General features: G+C 42.7%; 1 protein-coding gene across 2 annotated transcripts in view; it reads left to right on the top strand.

The window, feature by feature from the left end:
- Positions 1-9,531, top strand: part of PRDM1 (PR/SET domain 1) — a 22,154-nt gene extending 12,623 nt beyond the window's left edge. The window contains exons 4-6 of one of the 2 annotated variants that reach the window (XM_014309297.2): positions 6,632-7,740; positions 8,044-8,172; positions 8,586-9,531. In XM_014309297.2, the coding sequence (XP_014164772.1) occupies positions 6,632-7,740; positions 8,044-8,172; positions 8,586-9,161 (1,814 nt within the window). In that variant the 3' untranslated portion in view covers positions 9,162-9,531. The remainder of the gene's footprint in view (positions 1-6,631; positions 7,741-8,043; positions 8,173-8,585) is intronic. The other variant, XM_005426598.3, reaches the window with a different exon arrangement.
- The last annotated feature ends 362 nt before the right edge of the window (positions 9,532-9,893 follow it).

The raw sequence follows: 9,893 nt of genomic DNA, 5'->3' as shown, positions 1-9,893 counted from the left end.
CCCTACAAATTACTAGAAGAAAATTTGTTGTCTCCTAATGACAGAGAGAAGAGAGGGAGGGAATGTCTTATGCAGCTATATTCTCTGTTCAGAAACTGTCTCACTGATTCTGTCATCTTTTCACATGTGTCATTTCACCACTCTCTGTGCAGTTTTATTTCCTGATATAATGAGCTGTTGGCTTTTCAGTGGGACCTGCATGTGAGATGAGAGAGCAACATGTAGGGCTCTGGTGGATGAGGAGTTTGCTAAAATCTAGTCAGGCATATTTGGTCACCAGCTAGGAGGATACACAAACATGGGTTCAGTTTCCTGCATCTGCTGGCACCTTAGGCTTCCTTGCAGAAGTAGCAGTTAATGTATTTGTAGACTGTTTCTTATTGTGTCTGGTTACTCTTAAGCAGGTCAAAACTAGGAGTGTCTGGACGTGGCAGAATAACTGATTTCAGTAAAAGTAGTAGGCTCAGTATAAGAATTTAAAGAAATGGGAACCTGAGCCACATTTTTGTAGTTCAGCCTTAAAATTTGCAGTATTTCCAGCTGCTGAGTTTGAAATAGATATTCTTCTCTTTTTTAAGATAATTACATTTAAACCATTTAGAAATTTTATGTTAGCTCCTTCCACCTAAAGAAAAAAGAAATTCAGAAAATGAGAAAAACTCTTCGTTTTTTTTTTCTTCTCCCCTCATTCTTGTGAGCAACACAATCAGGCCTAAAGCCTGCAGATGGGCCAAAACCCCTACAGGTACCATAAGGATTGAGGTTTTCTAAAGTTAGCCTTTTGAAAAGTGTGAAGGAAAAATCCAAAAGTCTCCCAAAATCTTTATTTGCCAAAGTCCCTGTAGCAATGGTGCAAGCAGGGGTGGTTTTCCCAGCATTAGTACTGGAACCAGATGAGTTTACTGTAATGCCAGCACTGTTTAGCTTTCTTCTGCTCCTTTCTCGCAGGCCACTAGTAAAATCTAAAATTAGAGAGCATTGTGCTGCCTCTCCAGCCTCTCTCTGTCACAAAGGCTGGCCAAGGTACGCTGGCACTGCATTCATCCATGAGTAAAGTGCAGGAGTTGTCCCCAGTTCTCTGGCACCCTGTACCTGCTACAGATGTGGGGCTTTGGCCTAGCAGGACATCTGAACACAGCCTTGCTTGAGGGGACCCCCTCCTACCCCCCAACCTGCTAAGAAGTCAGGAAAGTCCTCTCCAGCCAAATGGATTGCTAATAATTTGGTGTTTAAAGTGGTATGGCTTCCCTCAGAAGAGCAGGGGTGCATCACCACCTCTCCCAGCCTGTGGCTGCTGGTTTTGGCACCCGCTGAGGAGGAGGGAGGGAAAGTTGGAGTCTGGGTCCCAAGAGGCAAGCTGAAGTCAGGGCCTCCTCCCATGGGATACACGCTGGTGTGGGCAGGAGGCAGCCAGTGGCCATGGTGTGTTGCACCCAGATCTCTCCCTTAGCTGTGTCTTGGGTGTGCAGTGCACACTGGTGCCTGTGGGAGGCTTTGGAAGAGTCTTACCTTGGCTGGCTGCCCAGCACAGGAGAGGCCACCTGGGACACACACCTACAGAGACCTTCCAGTCTTGCCAACTTAAAATATAGGCAGCTGCTTTAAGTGCCTCAAGGGTTTGGGGATCACAGCCTTAGAGTTCAGCACCTTAGCTCCTCTTTAAGCACCAGAGCAGGATGGGCCTCCGGGGAAAAATGTATCAGGGAATTTCTCTGGCTTTATTTCCTGTAATTAGTGGCCTCAAAAATGAGAGAACTACCACTTTAGAGCATAAATGTATTTACACACCCACATGTAACATCTACTTGCCTGTGTAACAGCAAACTTTCAAATTAAAGGTAACTTCCCCAGCATTAGCTCACTTGTGCCGCAGAAGGAAAGCATCCAGATGCAAGACAGCAATTAGGCATGTACTTAGTTGTGGGTTTAACCCTGTCCTCTGTGTTTTCCTGAACTGGGGCCTTTGACCCAGTCCTTCAGACGCTGGAGCACACACCTACCTTCACGGCCATGATTAGCTCAAGTGGAGCTACGTAACTTCAAATGGATGTTGAAGTGACTGCAAGGAGTTGCACAATAGTGGTAGAAGCAAGACTCCACATTATCCCAGTGCTGGAAACTCACATGGCATTCTCTTCCTGCCTGTTTTGAGGTCTCTAATGTTTTCTGTCAGGATTGGAGATGTCACCTTCAGATGGTGCCTTTGTCCAGTAAATAGTTTTAAGTATGGTGGCACAGGATTTCTGTATTCTGCTAAAAATAAATTTTGAGTAGTTTGTTAAATGTGCCTAACCTCATTCAACTGCTCCTTCAGATTGTCTTTTAGTCTGTGATATTTTATTTAGCAAACACTGAGGAAATTTGCTTTGGCAGTTCCAAATGGTTTAGAATTTCATTCTTACCTCAACATGGGAGGATTATTTTAGGATGAAGGGGTGGAGAGGGTAACAGTTAAAAAAAAACCAAACCAAAACCAAACAACAAAAACCCAACAAAATCCAAACAATTGCATTGACTCAGGACATGACTATTTGTTAATAATGTTCATATATTGCAATCATATGATGCAACTTCCTGCTGCTCATGTCATGTTTGTCTCCTCAGTCAAGTACAGGCAGGTGACATCTTTTGGTCAAGCTTTAGAAAAAAAGTTCATGCTGGGGGAAGATAATTTGCATATTTACAAAATATTTGGCAATCTTTTTGTTTCGTTAACAGGTTTAACAAGACATTATTTAAAGCGTTTCCAGTTCTGTGAAGATTAACTTCGTAATGCTTTTTTCTTAAATGCGATTTATTCTTCTTTTCTTCCTGCTGGCCCTGACATGCTGGCCGTTAGCTCAGCCCTGTCACTCGCTTTCCCTTTTGTTTATGGGCAGTTTCACTTTCTGGTTTTGAAGCTTTTCTGTTTGGGTTGAGAGGAAACATCTGCACTTGCTTAAAAAAATGCCTCCTGGAATGTTCAAAAGGGCTCAGGAAAATGATTTTTAAATGATATGAGAAGTTGTCTTCACAAAATCAGAATTTGAGGACTGAAGTTTTCTTAATATTGAGAATTATTTGAAGGCTCCCAGAAAGACATTCTCTGAGCAAAAGATTTTATAAAGGCATGTCACACTGTCATGGACACATTTAGAAAACAGATGATCAAATTTTGTACTTCTGAATGTTGGTCTCTGTTCTCATTTTTAGTGGAAACAGTCTTTGTTTTGCCCGCTTCACAACTTCGAGGTTCTCTTTCTACTAGCAAAAGAGGTGCTTAATTTAGATCGAAAATGTGAATCGGCATAATTAAGCTCTACCTCTCGAAGTGTTCAGTACCATCTCACTCCTGAAATTACTGTTGCAATTACTGTCTGCCGACAACCGTTTTTCAAGTTTTTAGAAAAGAACAGATCATTGTTTTTATGAAATGTTTCTCAGCCTACAGCTCAGAGCACAGGAACCGAGAGCAAAGTCTATAGCTCTGCAGCAGTCTGTAGCTGGAACACCCACACTGGAGTGACTTCAGGCAGCTCCTTCACCCAAGTTTTATCAATACTTAAAAGTAACAGGCGTTTTGTCCCTTTTCCTCTTGCACGCACTCACTAATCTCAGATCTGAGCAAATAATCTGTTGACCTCAGTTAGAAGTGTCAGGATCCTCAAGAGGCGTCTGGGGGTTTTTTCCTTTCTTCCACCCCCCGCATCGCCCTCAGATCAGTAACTAAAAAATGCAGCTGCACCTTTCTTGTTTTGTTGTGAATCTCTTTTCTGTGTGTCCCTCTGACCACAGAAACTAGACAGATCTTGGAAGAGTATGTGCCTATATTTACTGTATGTGTATATATATGTGTGTATATGGGAGTGGGGGGAGAAATGCATTTCAGGAGTGAATGGGAGACATTCTGATTGGTAAAAACTTAAATCAAAGATCACAAGTTAAAAAAAAATTCCATTTATAAGAAATATATCTCTTTAACTTTGAAATATGGTTCCTTTAAGAGCAGCAAGAAGGGTTGTAAACCTCTCAATCAATTTCAGCCCTGGTTTAAATCGACCTTCAGTATAAAACTTAAGAACCTCTCCTTGGCCCTGGACATTACCTTCTCTTATTTTACACAGTGCTGACACACTTGTTTATGTTTTGATCTCTCTGGTCTTCCCAAGTGTCCCTTGTACTCAGGTAATAAGGGAAAAAGCCAAGAGGGGATTTATGGACCAAAGATAGCTTGCAAACTAAAGACAGCTATCACAGTTAGACTTGAAAAAATTTCTTTAAATATCATAGCTTCTGTCTACACATGGAAATTAGTAGGAGGGACAGCTTTACTGGGAAAATTCAGAAGGGAAGAAAAGAGCAATTATCTTTAGTCAGTCAAGAGCGAGCATGGGATTGTTGCACAAAGAAAATTACGATCTCTGCATGAACTTCCTTTCTGTCACTTCTGGGCTTGCTCCTGCACATAAGGCACGTACATCCCCACCCTCATGTTTAACCTTGTGACAGTGGGAGCTCTTTCTCCAGCTGAAGAGGCCCCAGTTTTTCTATCACTTTTCCAGCACCACCAGCATTTCTCCTTCCTCTTCCCCTCCCCCTGGGTTTTTTTCTTTAAAAGAGAAAAGTGTCAATTTGAACTTCCTGCTTGACAGACCCCACTGAGAAACTGATACGGGCCTGATAAGGTGGTATTTATTTATTTTTCCTGCTGCAAGACTTCACAAGTCCTACCTCCCACCCCCCTGTCCAGTTTTCAATACTGCCTGGTCTTGATACTTCCCGATACTGATAGTGTCACCAGGAATGTTTGCTCTGAAACACTGCTCTGGTGAAAGGCAGCTGATAAGAAGATACAGATAATATTACTCACAGTGCCATTGTGGAGCTTCTTGAACCTAGGAGGACCTCTGTGCTATGCCCCAAAATCTGGCTGATGTTTAGAAAATGAGTTATCAGTCCAGGAGTACAGACAAAATTACCAAAGAAAGTAGATGTTTTTTAAAGCCAGAGAACACAAAATGTTATTACTTTATTTTTGATAGAGCTCTGCATTAAACTTTGGACACTAAGAGAAGTAATTGGGAAGCTGTCTGTGCGCTTATGTGTGCATATGCTTGCTGTACAACACTTTTACGTTTTATCATACATATTTTAATTGAACTTAACTGTGTTCAATTGCATTTCATTGGAGCTTGAAAATATCCAAACTACTCAAAAATCTCAAACTGAATTTGCTTGTTACTAGTCTAATGCCATTTCAGAAAGGGTGCTACTGTAAAGTGGGTTGCTGTAAGTAGGAACATGTTTTGCAAGCAGCTGTTTTCTTGGATATGTTTAATAAATGGCTTTCTTTGCCTTATAGGGTAATGCTGCCAAATGATAGATTCCATCAGGGTAGTGAATAGTGAAGCAAAGAATCTGTGTTCAAAGCAGCGTGGTCACTGCCCGTTCTCATGTTCCTCACTTGGTTCAGATGATCCTCCAAAAATCAGAAATAACTGTTTCTCACCTCAGATAGTGAAGTAAGAACAGTCAGTCACGGGAGCAGAAACGTTTCTAAAGGACTGCAGTGTTCTTGAGTCACGTACCTACTGGTGTTGGCTTGTACCTCCTGATGGAAAGCCTTACACTAACTATGATTATGAAACCATCTTACAGTTTCTCCCCCATAATAAAATATCTTACAAGTAATCAAGAGTATGTAACAAAGATAAAGGCAGATTTGTTTTTCTACTGAAGTCATCTTTCAGTGTGCTGTTAAGATTGTATTATGTCCAGACAGCAAGGTCTTTGAATACAAATAAATAGAATATGTGCTGTACTGAGATGAATGTATGCTAGCTTCTATTTCCTTCTAAATACATATTTCTTTTTCCCCCTTTTTTTAAAGCACATTTCAACTTAAGCTGGAGCCAACCAGTCTTGCTTTCTTTTGCTTTGCTTCAGCATTTTTTTTATAAAATACAGCTGTAAGCAGAGGAGTTTTGCATAGACTGAATGCCACAGAAATCTGCAGTAAATAGTCTGCTTTGTTGTAGATGTTCCTAAGCAGTATATTTAATGAGTAATGATCTGTTTACTGATGGAGAATACCTTCTCTTTGAAGAAGGCTTTCATCCTAGCCAGCCATGGTTTTTTTGGTACTGTAAGTAATTGAACTGGCTGGTGAAGTGACTGCTGCGGTTTGGCAAAACCTGATTTGTCATGCCTTGTTATTTTACTGAGGAACATTTCTGGGAGCTTGTGTTCTGCAAAGTCCTTCAGTTAAACCTGTATTGTGAACAAATGCTCATTACCACGTTTATTAGAAATACTGCTTAAAGAGACATTCAACAGCAAAGCTAGGCAAATTTAAGGGGGAAGAAAGTTGAAATCAGTTTGCAGAGTGGAGGCTGGCACTCTGCAAATGTATCATCATCCAGATCTCTAGGTACTGGTTGGTATCCTTTAAATTAACAATGCTTTTTATTAATACTTAATACCAGCAGGCATTTCTTCACACAACCATTAGTTTTGTGGCAAGTCAAATGATTGCTCATCTCTGAGAGTAGCTCTTCCTTCCCATTAAACTTGTAGGGGTTAGATTCTGTTTTGAAAAGAGATAACGCCAGTGACACATCTAAATATTCATTATCTTGTCTTTATATTTCAGCACAAACCCACATTAATCCAAAGCAGCACAGCACTGATAAAGATGAGCTTTATCAGAAAAGCGTCCCAAAGAAGGAGCACAGTGTGAAAGAAATTCTGAAAATGGAATCCAATCCTCCTAAAGGAAAAGACTTCTTTCAGACCAACATTTCACCAGTTAATCCAGAAAAAGACTTGGATGATTTATGTAAGAACTATAGCCCAGAGAGGTGTTTCTTCCCTCGAGTTGTCTACCCGATCCGACCTCACATTCCTGAAGACTATCTGAAAGCTTCCTTAGCATATGGCATGGACAGACCCAGCTACATTACTCACTCACCCATCCAGGCATCTACTACACCAAGTCCTTCCGGGAGGAGCAGCCCAGACCAAAGTTTAAAAAGTTCAAGCCCTCACAGTAGTCCGGGTGTCACAGTTTCACCTCTGGCACCTACTTCGCAAGAGCACAGAGAGCCATACTCTTACTTGAATGGATCATATGGCTCAGAAGGATTGGGGTCTTATCCTGGATATGCACCTCCTGGCCACCTCTCACCTGCCTTTCTACCGTCCTATAACCCCCATTACCCCAAATTCCTGTTACCTCCATTCAATATGAGCTGTAATAACCTGAGCGCTTTGAACAATATCAATGGCATCAACAATTTCAATCTCTTCCCAAGGATGTACCCTCTTTATGGCAACCTGCTCAGTGGAGGTAGCCTTTCCCACCACATGCTCAACCCCACCACACTCCCCAGCTCATTGCCCAGTGAAGGAGGCCGTCGACTGCTGCAGCCTGATCATCCAAGAGACTTCCTCATACCAGCACCCAACAGTGCCTTCTCTATCACGGGCGCTGCTGCCAGCATGAAGGACAAGCCATGCAGCCCTACCAGTGGGTCCCCCACCGCTGGTACAGCAGCCAGTTCGGAACACATAATGCAACCTAAACCTACCTCAGTGGTGTTGGCTGCCACCGGCGGTGAAGAAGCCATGAATCTCATTAAAAGTAAGAGGAATGTGACCGGTTACAAAACCCTCCCATACCCACTGAAAAAGCAGAATGGGAAGATCAAGTACGAATGCAATGTTTGCTCCAAGACCTTTGGCCAGCTCTCCAATCTAAAGGTAGGCAGTGGAGAATAAGACAGGAGCCTTCTTTGAAGGCTCAGGTTTCTCCCTGTAGGTTTTTGAGGAAAAGCAGGGTCAGGCCTCCCTTGCTTTGTTAGGCTGTTTATGTGTCTGGGCTTAATACAGCATCCCCCCAGCAAGAAAGCGTGGTTGTGTGCTTTAATACTGACGCCACCTAATTAACTAGATAACATTGTATTTTGGCAATGGGACTCTTCCGCTGACTTTGGAAAACATCTGAAAGCACTTTTGTTGTAGTACTGGAAACTGCAAATTGTTAATTGCTTTGTCTCTCCCTAGGTGCACCTCCGAGTACACAGTGGAGAGAGACCATTTAAATGCCAGACTTGCAATAAGGGCTTCACACAGCTGGCTCACCTCCAGAAGCACTATCTGGTACATACGGGAGAAAAACCCCACGAGTGTCAGGTACGTAACACAGAGAGAGAGGCGATTCCTTCGGAGGCCAAAGGGATGGCAGGGCTTTGCACACCCCCTACAGTGTGCAGGGAGGGCTGAGGGACAAACCCTTGGCTGCTCAGGGCCAGAATCTGCACCGCAGCCGGGCCCAGCCCTGGTGCAGCAGCGTCTGTGAGACAGCACGATTGCCTGCAGCCTGCTAGAGCAACACCTGCCTGATACAGTCTTGCCATCAGCCACACTCAAAATGACATTCAGCAATATTTAAATAAAAAGGTGGGGATTTTTTTTCCCTTTGTGAGAAAGTGTGAAGATATAGAAAGCTGCTGCTTCATCCTGCCGTCTCCTACTAGGTGTCTGTGATTTAAACCATAAAATCGCCTCCCACTCATTCGCTGTTTCTCTGCCACCCCCCACATTAGGTTTGTCACAAGCGGTTCAGCAGCACCAGCAATCTCAAAACCCTCCTGCAGCTCCACTCTGGAGAAAAGCCTTACCAGTGCAAGCTCTGCCCAGCCAAATTCACCCAGTTTGTGCACCTGAAGCTGCACAAGCGTCTCCACACCCGGGAACGCCCCCATAAATGCATCCACTGCCACAAGAGCTACATTCACTTCTGCAGCCTCCAGGTCCACCTGAAGGGCAACTGCCCTGTCGCCCCGGCCTCCGGCCGCTCCATGGAGGACCTGAACCGAATCAATGAGGAGATCGAGAAGTTCGACATCAGTGACAATGCTGACAAGCTGGAAGAAGTGGAGGATAATATCGACTTAACATCGATCGTGGAGAAGGATATACTGACCATGCTCAGGAGGGAAATGGAAGGAGCTAACCTGAAAGTCTCTCTGCAGAGGAACCTGGGAAATGGGCTTATCTCCTCAGGATGCAACCTTTACGAGTCGTCAGATATGTCAGTTATGAAGTTGCCTCACGGTCACCCACTACCTCTGTTACCTGTAAAGGTCAAGCAAGAAACAATTGAACCAATGGACCCTTAAGACTTTTTGGCAAAGTGATTTTTTTATTTATGACTTGGCAAGTCAGGGTGCCTGTAGCAGTTGCTTGTACATAGTTTCAATGCTGCAAAGCAATCTTGGCTTACAGTAGTTTCCCTACGCTCTCCAGCTGAAAGAAGGAACTCCAAAGTTACTGTTTTCTCAGGGCATAAAAAGGGGCAAAGGACTCTGCATTGCCTCGCCAGTTACTAAGAGACAATCATTTATCCATAATTATTTTTTCAATGATAGTACTTCATAATTTATTATGCAATTAATCATTCTAAAAGCAATAATTAGGAAAATGTTTACAATGACTGGAAAAATTCATTGTAATTTTTACTTTAAATGTTATTATTTTTTGTTTTATGGGCCATTCTTTGTAGATATTTTTTTTCTGCACATCTGTTTTAAGAACCTAAGATTAGGGTTTCAGTAAATGTGTTTTATGTACCAATGTCTTTTAAACAAATGTGGTTTTTCATATTGCCAAAGTTGGACATGTGACATACAGAATCCTAGATCTGTTGGTTTGAAAAAAATGCTGTGTACTTTCATGAACAAATCACCCCACTGGGAATTGAAAAGGAGAAAAAAAATAGCAAACCAACAACCCAGAGTAGCAGCAAGCAGGGAAGAAACTTTTTCTCCTGCCTCTCTGAGGGGAGAAGAAAGATTCTTCTACCTGCAGCTCTCCCTGGAACAGATGTGGCACAGCAAATGCTGACCTGCCAT

This window comes from Geospiza fortis, unplaced genomic scaffold, assembly GCF_000277835.1.
Source record: "Geospiza fortis unplaced genomic scaffold, GeoFor_1.0 scaffold486, whole genome shotgun sequence".
Lineage (NCBI taxonomy): Eukaryota > Metazoa > Chordata > Aves > Passeriformes > Thraupidae > Geospiza > Geospiza fortis.
The sequence above is the reverse complement of the archived record's forward strand: the minus strand, read 5'-3'. Positions and strand labels throughout refer to the sequence as shown.